Source organism: Pleuronectes platessa, chromosome 4 (assembly GCF_947347685.1).
Source record: "Pleuronectes platessa chromosome 4, fPlePla1.1, whole genome shotgun sequence".
Lineage (NCBI taxonomy): Eukaryota > Metazoa > Chordata > Actinopteri > Pleuronectiformes > Pleuronectidae > Pleuronectes > Pleuronectes platessa.
Window position 1 is genome coordinate 3,440,954 of NC_070629.1, and position 27,504 is coordinate 3,468,457.

The 27,504-nt window shown below is 41.8% G+C and overlaps 1 protein-coding gene across 3 annotated transcripts; it reads right to left on the minus strand.

Moving 5' to 3' along the window:
- Positions 1-436: 436 nt before the first annotated feature.
- Positions 437-13,603, minus strand: LOC128438837 (folylpolyglutamate synthase, mitochondrial). 3 transcript variants are annotated; one of them, XM_053421571.1, is made up of 15 exons: positions 13,361-13,603; positions 13,089-13,193; positions 12,641-12,694; positions 12,500-12,564; positions 11,672-11,786; positions 9,727-9,804; positions 9,492-9,553; positions 9,263-9,365; positions 8,644-8,721; positions 8,138-8,294; positions 6,534-6,614; positions 5,512-5,659; positions 3,799-3,874; positions 3,664-3,727; positions 437-1,862 (listed from the first exon to the last, which is right to left on the minus strand). In XM_053421571.1, the coding sequence occupies exons 1-15, from the start codon at positions 13,403-13,405 to the stop codon at positions 1,660-1,662; spliced, it is 1,434 nt and encodes a 477-aa protein (XP_053277546.1). In that variant the 5' UTR covers positions 13,406-13,603; the 3' UTR covers positions 437-1,659. The 3 variants fall into 3 exon arrangements, with proteins under 3 accessions (XP_053277546.1, XP_053277543.1, XP_053277547.1); XM_053421568.1 differs by having other exon boundaries at positions 437-1,891; XM_053421572.1 differs by having other exon boundaries at positions 1,748-3,369.
- Positions 13,604-27,504: the final 13,901 nt, after the last annotated feature.

Here is a 27,504-nt window from a genome sequence, read left to right on the forward strand (position 1 = left end):
GGAATTCACAGCAGGGGATTCAGGACAGGCCAGACAGACATGTATGTCTATTCTCTGAATGGTGTGTCATTTTACAAGACTTGCATTTTTTATATATAACATTGATGAAGTATCACATTCATTTAATAACAAGTTTGTAAAACTTTACTAAAAGATACACTCTCATTTTCAGAATAGAGGCACACGTACTTCTTATTATAGGCCTTTTTACAAACACTTTCAAGGAGCTCTAATTAGTCAGTGAAATCAGTTTGCCTTACTTGAACTAAAATAATTTAAAAATCACAGCTATACTTTAATCCAATTAAAAGTTGAGTGTGAGTGAGTCTTAAGAAGTTCAGAGGGTTTGTGGAACCGAGTAGTTGCTGGTTTGCCTGATATGTATTCCAGGCTTAGCATTGGTCATCATCAGTGTTTTCATATGAAAAAATAAGAATGCACATCAGTTTCTTTAATGTGTAACACCACATATTACATCTCTAAGACAATGTTCAGATATCTGAATTATACCAACTGTGTCACATGTGACTTCAGTATACACATACACACAAAACAAACTATGATCCATTTCCAGTGATGGTGCATTTGTTTCATGGGCCTTGCTGCAGGTAGGATCCGGATGTGGGCTCTGGCCACTGTTGTGACAATCATGTGCTTTGGTCGACTACACTCTGAATCCATTGCTAATACATGCAGTGCATTTCCAAAACATATTTACTTCCACAATTTATTTGTATATGGAGACAGACTTGAATATGCACTCACAGGATGACTTTATTCCATGATGAATTTTTAAAAGAATTTAATTAAAATCTTTGTCAGTATAATTGAAATAGATCCTCAGTTTTATATTAAACCATCCATACAAACAGAGATACAGCTTTCAAGTAGTGGCTGTGCCCTGTAAAGACCCAGCCAGTATAAAGGTGGAGGCTGGAGGTCCAGGAGGGGAGTGTGAGATGATCTTACCTGGAACAGAGTCAAGCAAGTGGAAACTGCAAGGGACCAATAGGTAGCCCAAGGTTTAACTTTTATTTATTTTTGCAGTTTTTGTTACCAGTATTATTTTTGTATTTTTTCCTTCTGTCTATATATTTTTTTAAATCAGGCTTGCACTGTAAATATTGTTACACAAGTTTGTGCCATAACCGTATGGTCCAACCTTAAAGTGGCCAATACTTTGTATAAATTAACAAATCACATATTGTAAATGCTCAACATACTTTTGGCTTTATTACCTGATGTCACAGTGGGACCTTGTAAAACCCCCTGGCTAAAATATCATGTAGGAGTTGTTACCATAATGAAGGTGATCTTCGGAATCTCTAGAAACAGTCCTGGGATTGTTTGAGGCCAAAACACTATTTATAAAACTAGAATATCAATAAACGGTTGGGTAGAACAGATTTTGTCTGAAAATTAGAAAATTATAGAAATACTGTTGCAGAGTGACAGATATGTAACTGTTGAACGTAAACCATTAGTGAAGAGTGTTTATCAAAGGGACTATGTTCCTGAGTCAGCAGTGATGCAATTATGGTTCAGATCAGTCATGAGTCCAATGTAGGCTCCAGATGTTTGAGCACTCCTCCCACCAGGTACAGACTTCCAGTCACCAGTACAGACACGGTGCCCGTCTCTCTCAGCCTTTCAGAGAACTCAGTGGGGCCCACTGATCCAGCAGGTTTCAACACTGGCTGTTCTCCCTGGTTTATCCATCGGAGGGCGCTTAGGATGCAGGGGAACACCAGGCTGTGACTCACAGGGTTGGTCACAAGGTGGCGCTGGTGATGATGGATGGTTTCTGCTGCGTTCAGGCTCTGCCAGCTGCTCTGGATTTCTCTGCAATGAGCCAGCGGGCGCTGCACACACATACTGATGCTGTGATGAGCTGCAGAGAGCAGCAGCATGACAGAAGCAGGAGTACATGTAAAAACAAAAGTAAATCCCACTAACAAGGAACTATAATAAACCCTGCTGACTCATTTTAACAATATCCACCATACTGTATTTGCCATCCACTGTCAGTAATGTATTATTGACTTTCCTAAGACCTGTTTTAGCATGTCAAGGACATATGTAGATATATTGTCGAAAGTTTTAAATCAATGCCCCACCCCTATCCCTCACCCCCAACCCAATGTTAGTGAAAAAAAACTTACTGAAGAAAAGAGAATTATGGAGAGGTGATCCATAGACAAACCAGATACGTAAGAATCACACTTTATATTAACATAAACCAATTAAAAAGAGATGTGGATCGCTTTAAAGCGCTTTAAATTGCCTTGCTTGTATTTAAAATCTTTAAACATCCCTGAAGTGCTGCATTAATGAAGAAGATATTTATATGCCATTAAATGGGAATAGAAGCTATGCATTTCGGTAGAACTCCAGTCTTTTCAAGACATGACCCATCACTGTAACGATCTGGCACTTTAGTCTATGTTTAAGCTTAATTGTAAAAGCGTTTTCTGTTTTAGTAAATCTCTGTTGTGGGTGTTTCTGTCTTCACTTCATTTGATTGATTGACTTCCTGTCTCTTATTGTCAGCCCAGTCCTCATGTGTTACGTCTGTGTTCAATTGCCCCTGCCTTCCCTGTGTGTATTTAAGCCTCTGTCCTTCCCTTTGTCCTCTGTCGGATTGTCTGTTTTTCCTGCTGTGTTTCTTGGTGCTGTTCTTTCCTGTGTTCCTGCCCTGTCCTGATCTCCTGAGCCTCGTGTAAGCTTCCTTGTGTTTTGGTCCTCCTGTTCTTGTCTTTCCAGTTTGTCAACTCCTTTAATGTTTCTTTTGTGTTTGTCTAGTTAAAGGCTCTTTTTATATTAAATACTCTTTTTGTTAACTACCTCTATTCCTGGGTCCATCTAATTCCACCAATCCTGACAAGCACCGCAGAATAGCCTATGTTCAATGCAGTAGTTGTGTGACTCCAGTTATTTGGGCATTATTTACACTTGTAATTATCGTACATAGAAGACAGACCAGGTTTATGAAGTGCTTTTCAGAAAGAATGTGTAATTACTACCATATAAACCCATACTGAGCAAAGCATATGAAGACTGTAATTCATGTACAACAACTTCCTTACTTACTATTAAGTATTTAGAAGGTTATTCGGTTGATAGACCAAATGTGGTTAATGGTCTAGTAGAATATGCAGAATTTATCATTGACTTGAGGCTCAGTCGTCTCCTTGAATTCAGTCAGCATTAAATGTGCACCCACTCATAGATATCAGTCCCCTCAATGTGCCAAATTTTTTCTGAATCAAGAGCTCATGAGAAATTGATGACAATTTTACAAAGCTATATATCTTGCAAATTATTTACTTATCTTTCTTTATTGCTAAAGTTCCATCTGCTCCCTCCATTCTGTGTTAACAGATGCAAAAATCACATAAGATTGACCAAATTAAATTTTTTGGCTCTGTAATATTTCTTGAAATATTCTTTATCTTTCAAACCTTTGAATTATCTCTCTCATTGGAGTTCTCTCACATCTGATTGGATGTCTAAGAACTGATTCAGACAAAATCTCTCCCAGATCACACAGTGTGAACAAATCTGTATTTGAGAGCCAAATGCCTCACTTTGTTCAGCAAGCCCCAGAGTTCCACCTAAATGCCAGCAGGATGAAATCAAGTTAAAGGATCACATGCATCTCACCTGTGTTGTCAGCAGGTGTTTCAGAGACGTTGGGACAGAAGAGTGCGTAATCAAACTGGCAGGTCTGCAAATCACACAGAGTCACTTAGAGTCAAGTAGGTGATGTAGGAGTGTTGTTGATTGTGTTCGACTCACCAGCAACACTTTGAGTAAAGCAGCAGAGTCCCTCTCTCCTGTTGTATTAAAGAGCAGGATTTTAAGTGCACGACTCCTGTAAGACAGAAATGGTCTGTATTTATAAAACACTTTTTAGTCTTGATGATCACTCAAAGCACTTTACAGTAGAGTGTATTGCTATTCACACACACATTAATACAGTGCATCTCTGGGCAGCACTGAGGGGCAATTTGGGGTTCAGTATCTTGCCCAATGACACTTCAGATGCTGATGGGGAAGACTGGGATCAAACCACCTTCTGCTAAGAGGACATACACTCTAGTCCCTCAGCCAAAGCCATCCCAGAAGAAGATCTATAGTTCTGAAAGTCAGTCCTCTAAAACAACAACAAAAACATCAAGAAACACATGGTTCTTCTCGCCATTGTTATCCAGATAGTTTTGGTTTAATGGATCCATCCAATGAGAAATCAAATTCCTTTTTGTGGTTGTCTCTTTCCAGAAACAGTTTATCATTTCCTGCTGATCATCCACACACATTGAAACAGCTTTCTTCAGGACTCTTTCTTTAGTGGAAAGTAGTTCCTGTAAAAACAGTTGACAGTCTGTGTTTGCAGGAATTGGGGCAGTGGTTGTAGAAACACTTTCTATGTTCATGTATCTCTATGAGCACAACAAAGTATACTCCCTACATCTTGGAGAAAGATAGGTCAGCTGCAGCAAGAAACAGACAAGGTAAACTAAGAGAATACATACTGTGTACTTCAGTGAACCAACTGTCAAAACACACATCACATTTCCTTAGATCCAGCAAATCAATTATTTGATATAATTCAAACATTTCACTTTTTAGTGAGTATCTGATGCGTTAATGTGCATTCCACAACTACACACAGTGATGGGATGTAATAACTGTGTATCAATATATAGATAAATATAAAACGAATATATATTAACTCTATATTACATTTCATTTAGCTGACGCTTTTATCCAAAGCGACTTACAATAAGTGCATTCAACCATGAGGGTACAAATCCAGAACAACAAGAAAGTATGCCATTTTAGTGCTACTAAATTATTAGTTTAAACTTTAATTCAAAGTGTAGTCGGAAGAGGTGTGTTTTTAGTTTGCAGCTGAAGATGTATTGACTTCCTGCTGTCCTGATGTCATTGGGGAGCTCGTACCACCATTTACGAGTCAGGAGAGCAAGCAGTCGTGATTTTGTTTAGTGTTTAGCTCGCAGTGAGGGAGCAACAAGCCGATTGGCAGAGATAGAGAGCGAAATGAACGGACTGGGGTGTAACGTTTGACCATGTCCTGGATGTAGACTGGACCCAATCCAGTCACAGCACGGAACGCAAGTACTAATGTTTTGAAACGGATACCGGCAGCCACTGGTTACCAGTGAAGGGAGTGGAGGAGCGGAGTAGTATGAATGAAAGACTATATATCACCATAACACTTTAATTACGTTGGTTTAAACGGTCATATCTATTAAGCATACCTAGGGATCTGAGGACCACACATACATTTCACATTGTGGGTTTTGATGACAAGTGGTTTCACTGAAAAAGTGGGGCAGGTTTTGAAGCAATATTAGGTATTAAGAACCCATAGTTAGAATTGGAATTTCAATGCCTGAACATTAAAGGCCTTGTATTTGTCATCATTCACTGGTCTCCAACTTGTGTCTGTGGAGTCAAACTGCAGTGTTGTTAGTTTCCTCTTACTGAGTCTGGTCCCTCTGCATCATCTCCTGTCTGAACCAGTAGACACAGGCCTGCATACTGGCTGTGGTATGTGCTCCATCCAGGTAATATGTGACAGAGCCACACTTCAGCGTCTGGTTTCGTCCCAACCACTCTGTTTGCTGTAGACCTGATGGAGGAGAGGGAGGGAGAGGGTAAGGTTAGTTAATTTATACATCACCTTTTCAAGGCAGAACAAAAGATCTAAGGAAAATGTACAGAAGAAACGCACAAAGACAACAAATTTACATTAGGTACATTTGAGCTAAATAGAGGAGGGCAGATTTAACAGCTGGGTATTTGGTGCAAAGGATATATTATAGATATATTATACATGGACGTCTGGATCTTACGTTGTTAATAAGCTTAACAAACCAAATGTTCGCAGTTCGAACCAAGAACCATTGATGTATAATCCCTAGTGGCAGCAATTTCAGAGGAACAAAAAGAAAGCGAACTAACTATATTTAATGATACAGTAGTATTAGTTAATTGAGTGAGTCAGGTTTAAAACTAATTAAGAAGTTGATGGGGTGGAAGTGGGTGAAAAGGGGGGCTGAAATCTTGCATAATCAATGTTTATGTAATTTATAGATTTCGATGATGCAGAGTTTTCACCAACATAGTGGCAGAAAGTTGGACTATGGGCAGAAAATCCAACAGTGGTCTCTGGTTCGACTCCACGGAGTGACAACAAAAAACATACCTGGATGAAAACACCTCGATCTGTTCCCCACTGTCAAAGTGCCTACCCCACCCCACTGTCTAAGTGCCCCTGAGCAGGGCACCTTACTCCCCCAACACCTGCTCCCCGGGCGCCGTGCATGGCTGCCCACTGCTCTGTGTGTTCTCCTGTGTTCACCAGATGGGTCATAGCAGAGAACAAATTTCCCCCCTTGCATATCGTGTGTGTGTGCATGTGTGTGGGACCAATAAATGTATCCTATCCTATTGTATCTTAGTGCAGATACCCGTTTATTTCTGTCTTTACTTTTGGAACTTGCCTTTTAGCATGGCTGTGCTGGGCTGGAACACGGCAGCTTGAGAGCTTAGTCTGCAGCCTGCAGGAACTAAGCTGAGACCACCTGCAAGTATTCACAAGTGTGAGGATTCAGCATTTTCCACACATTTAACATGCAATATCTGCACAGCAAACAAGGAAGAAATCAAATAAAACCCACAACCCTTTTGGTGAGGGGTTGGCTCATAAGCTTACATCACACAGACGGCAGGATACGTCGCCTCAGGTAAAGTAATAAGTGGAAAAAGTTCATTTTCACAAGAAGACACCTGCTTGTTAGCTCATCTACAGTAACTATGAGGAATCTCTGCTGTCCCGCTCATCTGATTGTCTTCAAACTTGTGGTCTATGTGTGAAAGCAAATGTGAGAGCCTGTAGACCAGGAGCCTGTAGACCAGGAGCCGGCACCCTTTACCCCCATTTAGCCCCTTCTCCCAACTACTTCATGTTCATTTGTTCTATTTTTTACTGGGATTATTAAGGTGACAACCTTACGATTATGTGTTTAGTTATTAATCGATGGTGTTAGATAATGTTTGTGTGTCGCATCGCTAATTTTAACACTGAGTCTTGCATGTGAGCATCGAGTCTTGTGTTGTACCGAGCCCGACATGTGGACAAGTCATTTTCATGATGTTTAAATGCAGCCTCATAAACTCTTGAATCAAACACATCTAAGTGACTTCATGTACTGATCAGGTCCTGATAATTAGTGATGAGTGTTTATTTGTTCAAGTGAGAGCAGAGAGGAGGAGGACACAGAAACTCCAACTCTTGTTTGCCGACCCCTTCTCTAGACTTTCTGTGGACTTTCTACGGTCAGCCCCAGTACAAAGACTGCAAAAAGTCTGAGGAGCCGATGTGAGATAACAGCAGGAGATCCTATATATTCCGGATTCACCGCAAGTAAGCAGGCGTGCTGATAACATTTCTAACACATGACAGGCACAGCAATGAAATAAAAGCAAAACAAATATCTCTGGATGAAAAAGTGGTGCCACACAGGTGAAAAACACAGTCGAAGATGGCAAGAGAGGTTTTGGTGATAAGGGGCCGACGCCTCAGTTGATGTGCTGTTAACAAAAACGTGTTATTTCCGCAGCAGAATTAATTCAATACTTCCTGCCTCTGCCTGCTGTGCCACCTCTCACCTTAATGCTCCAGAGTTCTCTATGCTGTTGTGAATGCTTCTAAGCAGATCATCTTCTGCTGTGTTGTTCATGTGTGAAAGGAGAAAAAAATGGAGAAAGTCCCAATGCCCCAACCTTGCTCCTGAGGTGATGTATAAAAATGACTATATAGAACAGAGCTACTACACTACTAAAATAAGTCTATTAGTATTTAAGTTTATGAGAAACCTTCTAACTTGATTTATAAAATCAGTAAATATTTTTCTAAAAGTTGATGAACTCATACGCCTGTTTAAAGTCTTCTGCAAAACAATTTGATGTCCATTAACTTTTTGCAGTTGTAACTTTTCATTTAAAATCAACAATCATTGTAGGATCACATTTGACCTTCTCATACAACTGCTGGTACAACATATTTCCCACAGTGCACTTGTTCCATTTTCACCTGATTGCCCACCTCTTTTTTCCTCGGCTTTGTGGCGCTGCAGCCAGCTGTAACTGAGCTGCAGGGCAAGGGATGCATTTGAGCGCTGGTGTTTCCCCGACAGTCCCAGGCTCATGGGCCCGACCGCAGCTTCATACTGATCCAGCTCAGGAGAGACGTACAGAGGACACTGTAGAGGGTCACAAACAAGTTCAGATGCCTTTGTCACATAAATGTGTGCTGTAAAGGCTAACATTTAAGTTATCTTTACAGAACTAAATCACAAAGTGAGTCACAACTAATGAACTAATTAGGCAAGGATAAGGGTTTTTATTTTATTATTAACATATAGGTCCCATGTGTCTCTATCCATTATTGTATTGTTTAAGGTTACATGTAAATTTGTGTGTCCACACAAACACATTTTCCTTTAAAACTTCTTCAATCTTCGTCAAGGTGAGTAATCTCTGTCCATATTAGTGTGGACGTGGCCCTGCTCCCATATAAGTGAGGGTTAAACACAGTGTCTGTCTTCTCACCCCGATGTCTTCAGCTCTGCGCTGCAGGATTGTCAGGGGACTGAGCTGTTGTCGAACAGTGAAAGCTGGTACACCTGGCTGAGGACAGAGGCAGCCATCACAACATAAACTACATCAGTCTGCCCTCATTTTTTCTGCAGTAAGTTGAAGATCTTTCTAATTGCTTTAATTATGGAGCTCAACACAGAGGATCTGTCCTCACAACCATCATATCTGTACCTGATATCAGATCAGCTAAAAACAAAGTGCTTTGCACCTCATTACAAGATCATAATCATCACCATGTACTCCATGGAAATGTAGTTAGTGCCATATTTATTTTACTGCCTCACCTTGTGGATCAAATTCCCTACAGAGGGTTTTCAAAATTAAAAGTCGGATATTACCAGCTGATTTATACATTTACATTTTCAAATCTATTATGTGGAGTTTGTAAATGTGTATAAGGCTTTGTGTATTTTTTTTTTGACTATTTTCTTTCTCTGTGGTATAAACTTGTAAAAGAGATGCTGGGCTCCATTTAATCACTGAATGAAATAAATATGATATCACAGTGTTAACATTTGTCTTATAATCATTTGATCTGTTTGTAACACTTAGTTAAGGAACTTTGTTGTACCTTAAATATCCCAGCCTTCTGCCAAGCAATCTTTTCCATTGTTTCTCCAAGCAGACTACAGTGATCAAAACCAAGAGATGTGATCCCACACACCCATGGCTTCCTATGGACCAATCACAATGATCAACTACTGCAGCATAAATGGAAAACATTTAGTTTAATTTTATTAAGCAAGGCAGATTATACATCTAATATATATATAAAACCATTCCATTATCCAAAACATTACCTAATTATATTTGTGCAGTCATACTGCCCTCCAATCCCCACTTCAATCACTGCTAAATCCACCTGTGCTCAGAGAAAAGCCACAAAGATCAGTGTCAGGCTTTTTCAGGGTCTGTGTGTGTGTGTGTGTGTGTGTGTGTCTGTGTGTCTGTGTTTGTGGGTGTGTGGGTGTGTGTGTGTTGGGGTACAGGGGTATGTAATGGTTCACTGTGGTGGGCTGCCGTGTGCAGCTTTACCCTCTCCTGCAGGAAGACGTGAAAGGCCAGTAGCGTCAGGAACTGGAAATAGAAGGGCATGGTGCCTCCATGAGCATCCTGTGGATTCATGGAGGTTTGTTGGAGCAGCTCAGTTAGTTTTAACATGAGACACATCTAAACACATGACACACAGTAGCAGCCTGACATATCACATCTGCTCAACCCTAACCCTAACCTTGTCATGTCTGTAGTCCGATGCACAGATGGCTTTGTATGATGTCATTTGTGACTTTTTTGTGGTCATGTTGGTTGGGATAGACTGCCTGAAGCGTGGCGTAAGCGCAGTGCCAATCCTTAAATAACAGCTGGCTCCCATCCACTCCCATGTTAAACCTTTGTGCTGGTCACACCGGACGCTGAAGCGCCGCGGCTGCCTTGCGCCGTGCAGCAATCGTTTCGGTGTCGAGTCTATTTTTCCGCTTGACGCCAGCGTATTGCAGGAAACAGGAAACACACTGAAAAATGATTTTAAACGATATTGATGACATATTTTATATGATATAAATGATCAAATATGCATCCCATACTTTGTATTCACCTTCTGTTTTCTTTTACCAACCACATTATTATGTGTCCCCCTCTGCCAATCCACTACAGCCACACAAGCAGTCATAAAGATAAAAAGAGAGAGAGGGGGGGGGCTACGTATTCTCCACATAGGCTTGAATGGAGAATACGTAATTTACCCTCGACACCCGACATTTAACGGAGCAAACAGCGGAGAAGTTCTTCAACATGGATGACATTAAATTAATAATTGAAGTGGAGAAGTACAGTGAGTTGTATGATCCTCGGAACATGTTGTATAAAGACAACACAAAAAAAGAAAAAAGTTGGGACGCTGTTGCTTAATGTTGGAGCAACAAGTAAGTATATGCTTTTATACTACTGGATCAACGGGTGATAGTATTAGCACTGCCCGGCGCTTCAGCGTGACTTCCGCGTCCGGTGTGAACAGCCAAGCGCCGGTGCACTAGGGATTAGCGCTTATGCCACGCTTCGGCATCGCTTCTGCGTCCGGTGTGAACCCGGCGTAATACAGACAGGGGTGAAAACAATACACTACTTCCAGCTAAGCCAGCACACAGGATAGCACATATTTGCTTCCCACTTTTGGAGACAGCTCGTAATCAGTAATGTATTTATATAGAGCTTGACTAGTCTTGATAAACACTCAAAGCACTTTACAGTACAGTTTATTGGCAATCACACATTCAGACACACATTCATAAAGCACTCTATGGTAAGCAAATTTGTTTCCATGAGGGGCCACTTTGGCCTGCTGATGGGGAAGACGGGGATTAAACCACTGACCTTCTGGTTGGAGGACGACCGCTCTTCCCAGTTAAGTAAATAACTGGTAATGCAAACGTTGGCTAAGTAAATCCACAATTGCTCAGGACATATAATGGCAGGTACAATGGATGACAACATGCTCATAGATACATGCAGTTTATGTAAATCCAGTTTATAGGATTGATGAGTACAGGTTTCTGTATTAATGGTGATGAGTAGTACACAACACAGTTACCTGGCTGCCAATAATGAAGATAAATACAAATACATAAGTGTAAAATATGTGATTTATGATCATTTATTTTAATGAATTTATAACTCGTCAGTAAAGTATTTGCAGACCTGCTAGGATGGTAACCCCTCCGTTGATTTTAAATGTCATTCAAAAGTCCTCCAGGCAAACGAGAAGTTTAAAGTTGAAGTTGATCTGATGGTATCAGACTGTGTACTAGGGAACTGAACAATAATGTGAAAGCTGGTGAAGTGGTGGTGGTTGTTGTAAAAAACCTAAGTCTGGACTGATGCTCATAGTAATTTATTTCCTATTAAAACCAGAGAACACCATAAACATATCCATGTATCCACTTTCATAAAAGCAATATGGACTAAAATCATGAAAGGTTCCTACCTTTGTGTCATCGAGTCGCTCATAAGCCTCCCAAAAGTACTTGGTAAAAAGATGCTTGCTGATTGGCCCTCCATTAATGCGTATTCTCTCTCTGACATGAACCAAGTGTGGAGAGCTAAAGGCAGGAAGGCACTGGTTATCTTCTCAGATAAAATAGTGAACTCCTCAGAAACGTCAACAATCCTTGAATTCATCCACTGGATTTTAAAAAGCTTTCCCGTAGACTTTTGAAAGTAGTGAGAGGTGTTACACACCAACAGGACAAAGATGAAAGCTAGACTGTATGTTAACTTATGATGTAAAAATGTGGTCGTTATTGTCATTGGACTGTACAGCATTGAGACTAATATGTGATAGGTATGAACAAACAGTAAAAGGTTCTGCTCTTACTTGGCTTACACCCCTCCATTGAACCATGATTCTGACCTATAGAGCTCATTCCTCCCTCCATGGTGATTATTTTAACGAGATAAATATGCATGTCACCATACCCAAAGCAAACTACAGATAAACTCCTGCTATCTCCCAGACAGGCAGACATGAAACAGCAACATCTGTTAACCATTAATTAGTTGGAGAGCAAACCAGCCAAAGTCCAGACTCCGAACACCACTGAGAGATAATAAAATATTGTAATACGTTGTTGTATTTAGTATGGTTTTGTTATAGCTGAGTATTTCTCTAATGTGCACTACTTATAAGAGATTCTTGTGAGCATCACCATTATCACTCGTGGCAGTTTGCAAAATTATTCTCTATAATATTTCATTCTTAAATAATAATAATAATTATTTAATTAGAACAATATCAAAATAATGTATAAAATACCTGTAAAATCCGGTGCGAAATCCATAATTCCTGATTATTCTTTCAGTAAAAGCACACGTTGATCCCTGGAAAAGGAAATATATATATAGTTGGTTTTGTTGTTTCACTGTTAAATTAGAAGATGGTTAAGCTGTCTGATACCTTTCCTTTGGTCCCGGTGACATGGATGATGTTGAGTTTGTCCAGTTCACCCACCTGAAAAAATGTCCAGCTATAGTGGTAAACATAGATCCTGAGTGTTTTGACTATATGACGTCTCTTATTTACGTGTCTTGGAATGCATCACCCGAGTAGTTATTATTCTTTATTCCTGCTGTTTTACATGAATGCGGACTATAACTGACTACACTGTTGTACTATATTGATTGTTTTACTTAACATTACTTTTTCTCAAAACTTCACTACAGCAGCCTCAATGCTATCAATGAGGATGCTATCCTCAACAGGTAAGACTCCACTTTAGAAACTATAAGAATAATACATCAGACTGGATGTGACCAGGTAAGTTGCTGAGGGCCCTTCTTCACAATTAGACCTTGAGATACTTGGATGATGATGGAATAAATGCTGGCGTAATGTTTGTACGTACAGTGATGCCAGTGCGATGGAGGAATCCCTGCATGGCCTGGAGCTGCAGGCCTGGTTTCTTCTGAGGTCCATTATTCTGCAGGCTGTTCAGGACACACACAGCTCTCTGAGAACACACACACACACACATACATACAAACAGTGACACTTAAAGGAAAAACAATTCACCCAATATCAAACCATGTTAAACCCAAAAATATTTTACTAACATCTCACCTGTTATGGTGCATATAAAGGAAGCTTGAATTTAATAAAATATTTAATGATACTCACCTGAAAGGTTTTGGTCCTGTTCATAACCACAGTTTGACTCACCATGGTAGTAAAGCCTTATCAATACATAAACAGTCTGTAACTACGACATGAAAGGTACAGCAATATAAATAAAGCCGGAATAAAGGCAATATAATCAGCATAATGTAGAACACAGCCGGTTATAGACTCTCTTGGACTGAGCATGGGAAAACTCCAACTGGTGTGATAATGTGCCTGCGTTTTTTTGTTTTGTTTTTTCAACAAGAGGCCACTGTTTGCACAAGGCAACAGTTTCTCCTAGTTTATAGCCTCATAAAAGCATGCTGGCAGAGGAAAGATATACAGAGAGAGAGGTGGCCATCAGAGTCAAATCAATGGTTTTAATTAACTAATACTCTATATTCTACTCTAATACTATATCTTTAGGTATGATTTTCATAAAAATCCTCAATCAGAACAACTGACGGGATTACATTGCTTTCAATGAAGTCAAGTTTTCAAAGTTCTTACCTCATATTCCATCATGAACTCTCTGCTGGCCTTGGATCAGATTTTTTGTTAGTAAATTAGCTTAATTTGACTTTTTAAGTCCCAGTGTCAGATGATTGGTATATTTTAGCTGAGTAAGAGAAAATGTATGGATTTTTGTAGATAACCTTACATCCTGACCTAGATTTTGGTTCTGTGATTATTGTTAGCTTTAATGGTCTTATAGGGGCAGGTCTGGTCCCCTTCCATACTTGAACTGCAGTGTCATATTCCTGGGCTAGAATAGGGCTGGTTACTCAAGAGATACCTAAGAGAAGAAAATACCTGTAGCAGAGCAAACTAAAGATTCATGTGAATATTCAGTATAGACAATTTGCAATCTTCAAATACTGGCAACACAGCAGAGAGAAGATTCAAGGTCCTGATAAGTTCTCTCTGATTGTCTATTAGACAGGCGATGAAAACCAGAGAATAACCCTGAACTTTCTGAAACTTCTTTCAACCGAGAGATCTGAATAAGGGAACCCTATCAGAAACTGTTAGGGAATTCCCAATTCAATGAGGGTAGGCTAGGTAAATCAGCAAACTAATTGTGTCTTTAGCTTTGTTGAGTTTAGGCAGAGCTGGGTTGAGGGTTATTCATGAGCTCATGAGAATCAGTTGACTGTTACGGTGATACTGCAATGTTGAATGATGGATTGTTGAATGTGAGATCCCATTGTGATGGATGTCTCTAGCCAAACATTTACCATCAAGGGCAGTCCCTTTGAGAGTTTAACAGTTGTTCAGGGTTAAATCTCACATTTTTTAACCAGTTCAGCTTCAAGACATGTCCTTTGCTCCAGTGTCATGGAAAGTCTAGATAAGGAATGGACAGGGTTTTCACTACTCAAATTATTACTTATGAGGTAGTTGGACAAGTCGATGCAACGGCCGGTTCAACACAATACAGACATTTTCCAGCACAGTTTCTTCTTTGTCTTTCCTCTGCTATAGGCTGAGTTTTTCCAAATTGCATTGTCTCCACCTCCTGGGAGCAAGGGAAACCTGCAACTGAATCCTGCACTGACATGGGCAATAGTCGTGGCAAAGGCTGAAATTGCCAGAAAGTCGTGTCAGCCTTTGACTGTAAGGTTTTCTATTTTCCCTTTCCAAGACGTCTAATGTCTTATCAAAAGGTGACAAGGGATTTCAGTTGAACCTGACAACTCCTCCTTTATCTGCTCATCTAGGCCCTTTGATAAAAATCCCATTTTAGAAAAATGTCATTCCATTTTGCATGAGAGGAAAAAGTCGAGTATCATAACCTCCTAGTGTTCTAGATTTTTTATTTAATTTCAGAAGCCACAACTCTCGAGGAATTTATGACCATCCTCCCACATAGCTGTATATATATCAATATATATTATGTATATATTGTATATTACGCATTATATCTTTACAGGAGAATAGTTCCTGTCTAATTCCTTTCAAACTCTCTTCTCTCTTTAAGCAGTACCCAGGTTAGGTTATATATAAAGGACCAACCTACAGTGCATTGTAGCGTCTACGCTTAGCGACTTTCATATCTAATTCAGATGTACCCAGAGAAAGAGGCACCAACTTCAACTCTCACCAACTGTAACTCTGTTGCATATTCCACCAGTGGCAACACATAAGGACACAATTTGATTTGGGAATGCATACTTTAGACTTAACTATCCAATAGGATGCGAACACCTACATGTAACCCTATGTACCTACATAGAGAGTGACAGCAATTATAACGCTTCATGGATGTGCTGTTAGAAAGGGTGACGCAAGTAGAGGGAGATATACTGGGATGCTGTGAGAGACATTTTGAGACATGGGGGTGACAATTGCTCACGTTACTCTGTTAGCGTTTGTATATTGTTCCACCTTCTGGTCTTCTTGATGCATCAAGTCTACATTAAAATCCTCTGATTAAGACATGAGCTGCTGACTGAGTTATCCATTCACCAGCTTCCAGAAAGCTTCCAGAAAACTTCCACAACAACACAAGAGTAGATGGTCAAATGTTGTTTTTTTCAAATATCATTTCGGGAGGCATAAATTACCATGCTAGAGCCTGTTCAAATGTAAGTTTATATATAGTGCTGTCAAACGATTCAAATATTTAATCGCAATTAATCGCATTTATGTCATAGTTAACTCAAAATAATTAATCGTGATTAATCGCAAATTTGTATCTATTCTAAATGTCCCTTCCTTTTTTTTCACTAGTTATATACCTTGATTAAACGAACGACGCCAAAGCAATTTCCTGTATGTGCAACCATACTTGGCAAATAAAAGAATTCTGATTCTGATTCTGATTCTGATTATTCAAAGAGAATGAGAGATGGCACTTGTTGACATTCAATCAAACTGAAGGACAAATTCACAGCATTTATAAATGTTGCTGTTAACTCCACAGGTTGTGGGGAGTATACAAGCTCTGTCTTGAACCTGTAGGTTATTATAGTGCAGCAGGTGAGTTAGTTTATTGACTGTTGAGGTAAAGGTCTTTAGCAGGAGGAGACTGAAGTGGTGTTCATGCCAGTCAGCATAATTGCCTTTAGAAAAACGAAGTGATGGGACAAGTTTCAACACTTCAAGGTCTTACTTTGAAAACTGTTCATTGATTATTATGGTTATATGATTCACACAAGCTCACTAGATAAGGAAGATTTACTCATCTCTCCCAGTACACATTTTACATAAGAAAAATGTTTTGCAACAACACTGAGTGCAGAAAACCAGGTGATCATCAACATAACATGATACCTACGTCATACTGCAGGGATATACATATTGGGTCTTCCTCTGTATGCGAGATAACAAAAACTAGAACTAGAAACTAGAAAAGATGGAAATAATGCAGCAAAGACAGAGTATTGTTTCTAGTGCTGTGACTATCCTGCTCTAAAAATGGGCCGAGCACAGAGCCCTGTGGAACAACCTGGTTAACTTTGGTGCGCATAGATGACTCATCATTAATTTGAACAAATTGGAATCAATCGGAAAAATACGATTTAAACCACTTCAGGGCGGTTCCTTTAATGCAATTCACTTTTCTAGTGTCTCTAATAAAATGTGATGGCCGATAGTGTTGAATGCAGCACTAAGATCTAACAGAGCAAGGACAGACCCAAATCCCTGATCTGAAGCTATTAATGGGTCAGTAAAATATATATATTATAGTGACTTTTACCTAGGCTGTCTCCATGCTGTGATGAGCTCTAAACCCAAACTAAAAGTCTTCATATACATTAGTTTCCTGGAGAAACTCACAGAGCTGATTGGCTTCAACCTTTTCAAACATTTTTGATCGGAAGGGGAGGTTGAATATCAGTCTGTAGTTGGCTAAAACATCCGGGTCCAGAGTGGGCTTTTTGAGAAGGGGTTTGATTACAGCTAGTTTAAAGGGGACATATTATGCCCATTTTACTACAGTTGATATGGTTCCTTGGGGTATTAATGAATTTTTGGTCAAAATACCACAAGGATCATTTAAAACAGCACCCTTTTTACCCTGTCTAAAACAGCCCTCCACAGATTGACCTGTTTTGAGTGCCCCGCCCCTCTCTCACCCCGCCCCCTTTCACCCCTCACCGTTCTCTCCCCCCCCCCCCCCTCTCATGGTGGTGTAGGACATATCATTTTACCTCCATTAATTAGCCTGTGTGTTTGAATGTGTTCTCACGAGAATGCATTCAAAATCTACAGGGCAGATTATGGGCCTTTACGTCTAAGAGGAATAGAGCAGTAATTTTTTTTTACCCCAAAATATTTAATTTAATTACTTTAATAGTAATTTTTATTTAAGGTTATTCTTAATAATATCATTATTATCATTTTTAATCACCGCATTATTAATGACCGCAGCATCCAGGCAGAACATTTGGCACGGGAGCAGTTGCACCCCGTACTGTCTCTTTTGGGGTAACTTCCGCCCACATGCCAGATGCTGTCTGGATAAAGAAAAGGATGCATCGTGTCATTTTTGCTGTGCATTCTTCCTGTTGTATACAGGTCAGTAGTGAGTGAGAGTCCCCTTTGTTACCTCTTAAAGCTTCCCATGATCACCACGGGTGTCATTGAGTTATGTTAATGTTGTTTTGATTATTTATTTAAGATGTGTAAAAACTGACAAACTCCGCTGGGCAGTGAGGCGAGTGACACTCGTGCCACTAGGTGGGCGGGGCTACACTCGCCTGTGAGGGGTTTATTTTTACCTGCCTGTCGTCTTGCAGGCGGTTGATGATATATATATATTGTTTACTTTACATATTGTATAGATCAGCTCCGACAATCACAGACTGTTTTTAGTTCTATATTGTTAATGTTTGTACTGTAAATTGTGTTATATTTTAATAAGATGCTGTCTGGATAAAGAAAAGGATGCATCGTGTCATTTTTGCTGTGCATTCTTCCTGTTGTCTACAGGTCAGTAATTTAACTTTGCTGCTGTGGTCCCAATCTTGTGACCCGTAACAAATTTTGGGGGCTCGTCCGGGATCTCTCTCCACAAGAATCATCAAGGGGAGCAGATCCAGTGATATCAGAACCACGAGGCCAAGGCGAGGTGACGTGATTGCAGCCGTGATAACAGCTGGTGGGTGTCCGAGAGGGGAGATCAGAGTCCAAGGAGGGTCTTCATTCTTCCAAAGGAACCGCATTGCTGTTTCATCACACACATCATGTCCACCACACGCAAAGAACTCGTATGGAACATCAAAAAGAACTTGTTCAAACTCTCGGGCAGCGACAGATACCAGCTGGCACGGGACATCGCAGCTGACAATCCAAGTACACCCGACCTGAAGTCCGACGATGAAGAAGTTTCTGTTGAATATATCTTTGACTATATTAACTTTGATACTTTACTCAGTTCTGAGGATAGGGGAATGAGTCAGTTGTTAATGTTGAATGATTTGATACGTGAGATAATTAATGTTCGTACTACAGTTGTCATTACAAATGGGGTAACTCAGGAACATGAGACACTCACAGCTACATCAGATAACATCATAGATCAAACTCCTGGGTCACATGACGCTATCAGTGATATTTCAAACACCAGACATGATACTGCTACTCCAGCAGCCACAGTCCAGAACATACAGGACACTAACCGTAGCACAGACACCACCAGTCAAACTGTGGACCAGCTCCAAGTAATGCATGATGAGCTAGGCAAGAGGCTACAACACTACAAAGATATAGCAAATGCAGCACAGCACAGTCTAGGTGAGCCCAGGCCACACCAAATGCCACGTCATATGCCAGCTACGATCGATACTGAGAGGATGGTTTCTTTAAAGGACCTCTCCCATCTCCAGCGTAGGGAGTTTAAGATACATGGGGGGCAGATTGGGAACCAAAGCTCTGACATCACATATAGCAGTATCTGTAAGCAGATAGACGAGGGAGTCAGGGAGGGTTTCACAGGGACAGAAGTGATCCGAGCTGTGCTGAGGATAGTTAAACCAGGTGCCTTTAAAGACATGCTCACCCATAAAGATGGCATCACAATCGGTGAACTCAAGGGCTTCCTCAGGCCTCATCTTGGTGAAAAGGCCGGTACGGAACTGTTCCAGGAACTAATGTGTGCCAAACAAAGTGAACAAGAACTGCCTCAACAGTTTCTGTATTGCATGATTGGACTCAAACAGAAAATCCTCTTTCAGTCAAAGCAGGCCAACACAGACATTCACTATGACCCGAGAACCATCCAGGAAGTTTTCCTCCACACCATCTACCAGGGCCTAGGGTCTAAACACACAGACATCAGACAACAGTTGAGACCACTCCTCTCAAACAATCAAGTGGCTGATGAAGACATTGTCAGTCAAGTTATGAAGATTCTCAGCGACGAAAATGAGCACCAGCGCAGGCTTGGTTATGGTCTCCTACAGAAAGCAACACATTCACAAAGTGTCCGAGTGGATGAAATAGAGCAGACTGCGCACAAGAAAGAACAACAGACAATTCAAAAGCTCAGTGCTCAGGTTGAGACTCTGACCAACATGGTTGCAGCTTTAATGGACCAGCAAACGACAGCTATGCACATAACCCACCCTAAGTCCGTTCCTGTCCATATGCTTGGTCAGCCGCAAGCACACAGCATTAAATCCATTCCCAGACAAATTCCTCCTTCCACACCAGGCCAACCCTCTCTCACAAGGAAGGGTAAAATACCAATCTGTACCAACTGTCTACATCAGGGCTTAGAGAACTGTAACCACTGTTTTGTATGATTGGACCCAGGACATCGGGCTGTTGGCTGCTTAAAAAGAGCCAGGCAGCAGGGAAACGGGAACCGACCTCTGTTGAGGGACAACCAGAGGCCGTTCGAGAACTCCAGTCCCAACCAATAACCCCCACGCGTAAGCAGCATGACTCAAAATGCCAAAGATGGGACAAAAGAGCTGGTGACACTTTCCCCAAAGTAACACCAGAAACCCCTGACATGACGATACGCACAGCACCACTGATAGGCAGGAAAAGTTTGCTCAAAAGTTTTATCAGTGGCTATGCAGCTACAGTGTTGTTTGATTCTGGCTCACAGGTTAGCATCATTGACAGGTCGTGGAGAGAGAAATTTATCCCCAATCACCAAGCACGACCACTAGAAGAACTCCTTGACCAAGGGGAAAGCCTTAATGTATATGCGGCCAATGGACACTCAATTCCATACGACGGATGGATGGAGCTTACAGTCAACCTCACTGGAAACGACAATCCAAATCTTGCAATTCAGGTCCCCTTCCTGGTCAGCCAACTCAGTCTCCCTCAGCCTTTATTAGGAGCTAATGTTCTCCAGGAAATTATAAATGGACAAGAGTCTTCGACTGATGCACACGCCACTATTATAGGTCTCCTTCGAAGAGCCCTTGGAGTGGAAGAAGATTAAGCCGAAGCAATGGTTAATTTCATTCAGGCCCAAAATAGACCAGATCACAGTTTGGCAAAAATCAGAGTAGGCAGGACAGATGTGACTATCCCAGCTGGAAAAACACTACGTGTACGGTGCAGAGTACCACCTAGCTTCGACGCCTATGACTCTGTTGTCCTATATGAATCCCCAGAAGAAAGTACTAGCTTAGAACAGCTGAGTGTGGGGGAAGGCCTCTTAGAGATCAGTAAGAACAGGTGGCCTTTTGTTCATGAACCCATCTCCAATCACACTAAGCATGAAATAACCCTCCCAAAGAGAACTCTGTTGGGCTCCATCGAACATGTAGTGAAAGTCATAGAGATAGGTAAGACAATGACACCACAAGTAGAGACACCACAAGTTACAGCAGTAAGGGCTGATGTCCATAAAGTCACCGCTCCCAGGGTTCCCACAAATGAGCCGTGGCGACCACCTGTTGACCTCAGTCATCTTACTCTAGAACAACAACATCTAGTTGAGGAGGTGTTGCGGGAGGAGGCGGCCGCATTTGCCCAAGACAGCGGTGATATTGGATGCATCCCCTCTCTCCAAATGTCAGTCAGGCTCAGCGATGACATTCCCGTTCAGAAAGCTTATGCTTCCATTCCTAAGCCACTGTACAAGGAAGTGTTGGGGCCTAAAAGTCTGAGGACAAAGACCAATAAACAGGGCCTCCAAGGCGAGCCAAGCCAGGCCTAAATTACCTCGGGGGATGCCGTGCTTGAGGGGGGTCACTCCCAAATCCCCCCAGGCTAACACTGTGACCCGAGATATCCCTGGGGTTTCCTCGGAAGATACCTAAGGGCTCCACGGGGGAAAACCGCGTTTGAGCCCAAACCTGCCCATCGAGGCCAGGTCCTGACATTCCATTGGCCGGTGGCCAAAATCTAGCCCGAGGGCCCACACCCCAGGGGGGAGCGTCTAAAATGTGCATATAAGCCATGATCCCCCAGAAAAAGTTGCTGTTCCAGAACCTCCTGAAGATAGAGCTGACTTTCCCCAGTGTAGCTCTAGAGGATCCAGAGGCCTATAGGAAGCAACTCTACAAACAGTTTGTTACTTTTTCTTAAGTGATCTTTAACCTTACAACTTTTTCTTACTCATCTTAAAGCTTAAAGTTATCTTTTTCTAGATTATCTTTAACTTATCTTTTTCTAGTTTATCTTAAGCTTAAAGTAACTTTTCATAGTTTATTTTATCTTAAGATTACTTTTCTAATACAGCCGTAAGCTTCCCTTTTTTTTCTAGCTTATCTTAAAGAGGCTTTTAGTCTGATAGACTCTTTTAGTGATTTTATTCTGAAAAGAGCGCGCCATCTCCTCCTCGCTGGCCGAGAACAGAGACATTCTTCACACGATCTCCAACAACCTTGCCACGGTTGTTTTTCCTGCAGACGGACAAAGCTTTGTCAAGGAGCAAGAGCAGAATTCGCTCTTATCCGGTCCTGCGTCTCCCCGCATCTGTCGATCGACGTTGCGGACCTCGCCAAGAGACCACGAACGATTCATCCACTTCCTCTTTCCGGAATCCGCGCATCACTCGCGCACGAGAACCCCGCGAAGCAACACGAAGTAAGAGGCATATGTCTGGGCAGAATTTAGTAAATACTTAAACGTGTCTTATTTCATTTGATTGCTTGTTTACAGACCGCCGTGTCTAAGTTACGACCGCTGTGTCGATTTTACTGTGAAAAGCGCCCGGTGACGAGCCGGCGTCTTCCTGTGTTACCCTGTTAACCGTCCGGACGATCTGCGGAGATTTGCATCCGTTAAAGGGTACATCTCACGTAGCTGGTTTTGCCCGCTGTACCGTAAGATCGTCTCAGAGAGTGTTTAAGATCTCCTCCGATCAATATTACTGCATGTTCATCTTTCGCTTCTCCCACATCCGCCTACACACACATTCTTGCCCTCACACACGTATTCACGCCATACATACAAGTTACAAGACCTGGAAGGCCTGAACGCTCTCGAGCGCCGTTTGGAGCGCCAAACCCTCGAGTGAACCTCAGCGCTTCCTTTGTTCTCCATTCCCTTTGTCCCTCACACGTGTTAAGTCGGCCATTTTGGTCCTAAGCTTAGTGGCGATAAGGCCATAGTCGGTACTACATCACTAGGCCCGTCCTCCATCTTGGCTCTAACGTCTTTAAGGCAAATCCGCCATTTTGGCTCCAAATCTGGTGTATCACACCACCATCTTGGGCTTCACACTTCAGGGCGTTGGCCCCCTTTAACCTTGTGAATCCCTATCGACCCCCCTCCTTCCTTTCATCCACACACACACGCACAGACACACACCTCCTCACACACATACTACACCCACCCACACACAGATAGACTTATCAGAAGTATTGCAGTGTGATAACTGTGGTGAATGTTGTTGCGGCTATCCTGGATATAGTGGAGTTTGTTAACCGAATAATCATTTTTGAATAACTTCTATGTTATCTTCATTTTCTTAAATAAATCCTTTTATAATTAAAGTTCCCGTATCTTGTGATTATTTGTGCATGTTATGTGAATACAGTTGGATTATGATTGCCTGTGCTCGAACTTAAAACCCTTCATTGTTTAGATTATAAATCCTTAATATTAAATATTGAGGTTATTAATTAAACTTTATAAACTGAGATTGATTTTTACAGATTGACTTGTTGGCCCCTGTAACCAGGGTGGTGCCCCGCGACGATAAGTAAGAATTACAGATAGTATTGTGCTTAATTGATAATTTTATAGGTTTCATTAATTACTTTAACTATTCTTAATTGATAACCGTATCTGTTAGAAGAATTGTATATAAGTTATCATGTTTGAATGTACTGCTGATGCAAAGTGTGACTGTCTGACATAGAGGTGCAGTCTGGCACCTCTGAGTTCAACAACAGGGCAACAACGCTTTGCAAGAAACCACAGACAGATGCTGTCTAGTTTTCTACTTAAACAGGAAACACGCCTGGAAAGATCTGATGATGAAGATGTTTCACTTTTCTGTATGCAAATGTAACCCCACCTTGACCTTGTAACTGAGCTTTCGAATAAATACGCTGTATACGGGAAGTACCGTCGAAGTTGGCTGCAACCTACTCAAAGGTGAGGACTTCCCTTGCAAGTAAAAACTACGTACGAGTGTATGTGTGGTGTTTGATTCGTGAATTCTTACAACATTGATACATGTCTGGGTGAAATTCCCTCGACAGTATCATTTCTAATTAATTATTTTACTATTCTTAATTGATAGCTTAATCATTGTAATTGTTTTAAATAAACAATTTTATTATTTTTATTAAAAGTCTACTACTATTGCACAACAGAAGTAAAAGAATACATCCAGGAGTTCTTAGTGAAAAGATGGATTGTAAAGTCTAAGTCACCATATGCCGCCCCTATTGTTTGTGTCAGAAAGAAAGATGGTTCATTGCGCCTTTGTATTGACTATCGACTGCTTAACAAAAAGACTGTGCCAGACAGACATCCCCTTCCCCGTATTCAGGACTTGATTGACTCGCTTGGGGGCTATAGTTGATTTTCCATCTTAGACCAGGGCAAAGCCTACCACCCTACCTTCAGGACCCCTTGGGGTTTATATGAATGGGTCAGAATACGGTTCGGGTTGTCAAATGCACCAACAGCCTTCCAAAGAAGCATGGAGGAAATGCTTGACACGCTTAGGGATGAGTGTTGCATCCCGTATCTTTTTGATGTCCTCTGCTTCTCGAGGTCTTTTGAAGAGCATGTTGAGGTGCTGCGCCGTGTACTCCAAGCTCTACAGTGCCACAGGGTTAAGTTGAGGCCAGAAAAGTGTGAGTTATTTCACAAAGAGATCAGGTAAGTTGGTCGGCTAGTGTCTGCAAATGGGGTGAGAGTAGATCCAAAAGATGTTGAGGCAGTTCAAGCATTGAAGGAGAAAACTCCACAGACAGTAGGAGATGTTCGGAGGCTTCTAGGTTTCCTTAGCTATTACCGAGCATACGTACAAGACTTCTCACGTATAGCAAGACCACTATATGAGCTACTTCAGGTAAAGCCTAATTCAACAGAACCCAAGCCTGTCAAGGGGAAAACAAAGGGGCCTCAATTGCTTTCAAGTACCCCAGTGGAATGGAATAACCAACACCAGCAGATTCTTGAGCGCCTAATAGACATGCTAACCAACCCACCAGTGCTAGGATACCCAGACTTCAACCAACCCTTTATACTTCACACCGATGCCTCTCAACAGGGTCTGGGAGCAATCCTCTACCAGAAACAGGACGGAAAGATGAGGGTGATTGGTTATGGGTCTCGCACGTTAACACCAGCAGAGCAGAGTTATCATCTCCACAGTGGTAAGCTTGAGTTCTTAGCCTTAAAGTGGGCAGTTTGTGATAAATTTAGGGACTACCTGTTTTATGCCCCTCACTTCACGATCTTCACCGATAACAATCCCCTGACTTACGTTATGAGCACGGCTAAGCTTAATGCAACAGGACATCGCTGGGTTGGTCAGCTTTCAGACTTTCACTTTGAAATAAGATACAAGCCAGGCAAACTGAATGTTGATGCAGATACCCTTTCTCGTTGTCCCTATGATATCAATGCCTACATGAGTCAGAGTTCAGAGGGATGGTCAGAGGAGGCAGTGTGCGCCACCTGGGAGGGAGCTAGGACCGCCCAGCAGGGGGAAGTAGCATGGGTAGCCAGCCTTAACATCACCTCTCAACAGCAGACAACCACAGAACCTTTCCCTGTAATTGACCATAATGAACTGGTAGACGCGCTGCGAAAAGATCCTGCCATTGGGAAAATTTTAGAGTTAAAAGAGAATGACACAGAACTGACTGACGACAGACGCAGGTCTTTGGACAAACACACAAGAAAACTCTCAAGAGAGTGGAGTAAGCTGTATATAGAGAATGTCCTTCTATACAGGAAAACACTTGGTCGCAAACAGCTAGTCTTGCCAGCCACCTTTAGACAGACAGCCCTCACTCATTTGCATGACAACATGGGACATGTTGGTGTCGAGAGAGTCCTTAGTCTTGCAAGAGAGCGTTTTTTATTGGCCTTTTCTGAGTAAGGACATTGAAGAGTACATCACCAGAAAGTGTCAGTGTATAAAGTGGAAAAAGCCAGCTTTAAATGACAGAGCACCTATGGGAAGTTTAAGCTCAAACTCGCCTCTTGAACTTGTGTGTATAGACCTTCTTCACCTTGAGACCAGCCGGGGTGGATACGAGTATATCTTGGTGGTAGTCAACCACTTTACTAGGTTTGCCCAAGCATACCCCACCAGAAACAAGGCCAGCAAAACTGCTGCTGACACGATTTTTAATGACTTCGTCCCTCGGTTTGGATACCCTTCTAAACTGCACCATGATCAGGGCCGGGAGTTTGAAAATGAACTATTCAGAGCTATCAGACATTTTTCCGGCGTGAACCATTCCAGGACCTCCCCTTATCATCCACAAGACAACCCTGCAGAGAGGTTCAATCGAACTCTGTTGCAAATGCTCAGAACCATAGGTGAGAAAGAGAAAGAGAGCTGGAAGGATCACCTGCCTCATGTCCTTCATGCGTACAACTGTACCAAACACGAGTCGACAGGCTACTCGCCATATTTTCTGTTATATGGTCACCATCCACGTTTTCCTGTTGACCTTCTCTTCGGGTTGGTGGCAGAGGAAGAAAGAAAAACATCAACAGGTTACGCAGAAAAATGGGCAGAGAAAATGGTCGAGGCCTACAGGATAGCGAGCACAAACAGCCAGCAGTCAAGTGCTAAAGGCAAACATTATTATGATAGAAGGAACAGAGGTGTGACTCTTCAGCCAGGTGACCGGGTCCTTGTTCGCAATGTTTCGCAAAGAGGAGGTCCATGCAAACTGAAGTCCTACTGGGAAAAGACAATCTACATCGTCAGAGAACAGCTTGGTGATAGCCCAGTCTATAAAGTGAGTCCTGAGACAGGGGGCCGGCCCATCCACACTCTCCACCGAAACTTGTTGCTTCAAGTAAATGACTTACCTGTAGAGCAACCAAACTCTGTCACACCTGCAAAGTCACAAAGGAGAAAGGAAATCTCAAAACCCGTGAGAAAAAGGGAACAGACGCAGAACCATGACACAACAGACTCAGATGACGAAGAGGACAGACCACGATATTGGCTACGGATGCCAAGGGAAGCACTAAGAGTTGGAAATGACATGCCGCACTAAAGAGTCATCTGTGAGACCCAAAGCTACCCGAATCAGATTGGAGCTTGCCTGGAGGAACCTGTTCTCGATGAGCTTGCATCTGAGAGGGGAAGTGTCGTTGAGGAAGCAGAAGGACAAGATGACAGAGTGCCCTGCACTGAGGAACATCAGCCTTACAATGAGCAGGAACAGTCTCAGGCTTATGACTCAGACATAGAGGTCCAAGAGGCTCAGCCTACATTGAGGAGGTCTACTAGAGACAGACGCCCTGGCCAGATGTTCACTTACACCTCCCTGGGTCAACCAACTTACCAGCCACGTGTCAATGTGAGTGCAATAGGGACTCAGGGGCCCATAGTTTACACTCACCAATATCCACAGTCTTACTTACAACCATTTCATTACACACCTATCATTCATCCTACATACTTGCCAATCACCTATCCGATCCACTGTTATTGAATGATCGATAGACACTGTAAATTTACGTATGTTTATCATTACTAATGTTCCTTCATGTTGAAGTTTTGAGTAAGTTACAAGCTTTTTATTTGATGT

What these genes read in the sequence shown, in the direction of transcription:
- LOC128438837 (XM_053421568.1), bottom strand. Translation starts at nt 13,405, where the DNA reads ATGGTGAGTCAAACTGTGGTTATGAACAGGACCAAAACCTTTCAG. An exon ending in TTTCGCACCGGATTTTACAG is followed by an intron (nt 11,787 to 12,499) that starts GTATTTTATACA and finishes TCCTGCCTTTAG; the next exon opens with CTCTCCACACTTGGTTCATG. An exon ending in ACGTCTTCCTGCAGGAGAGG is followed by an intron (nt 9,554 to 9,726) that starts GTAAAGCTGCAC and finishes CTCTGAGCACAG; the next exon opens with GTGGATTTAGCAGTGATTGA.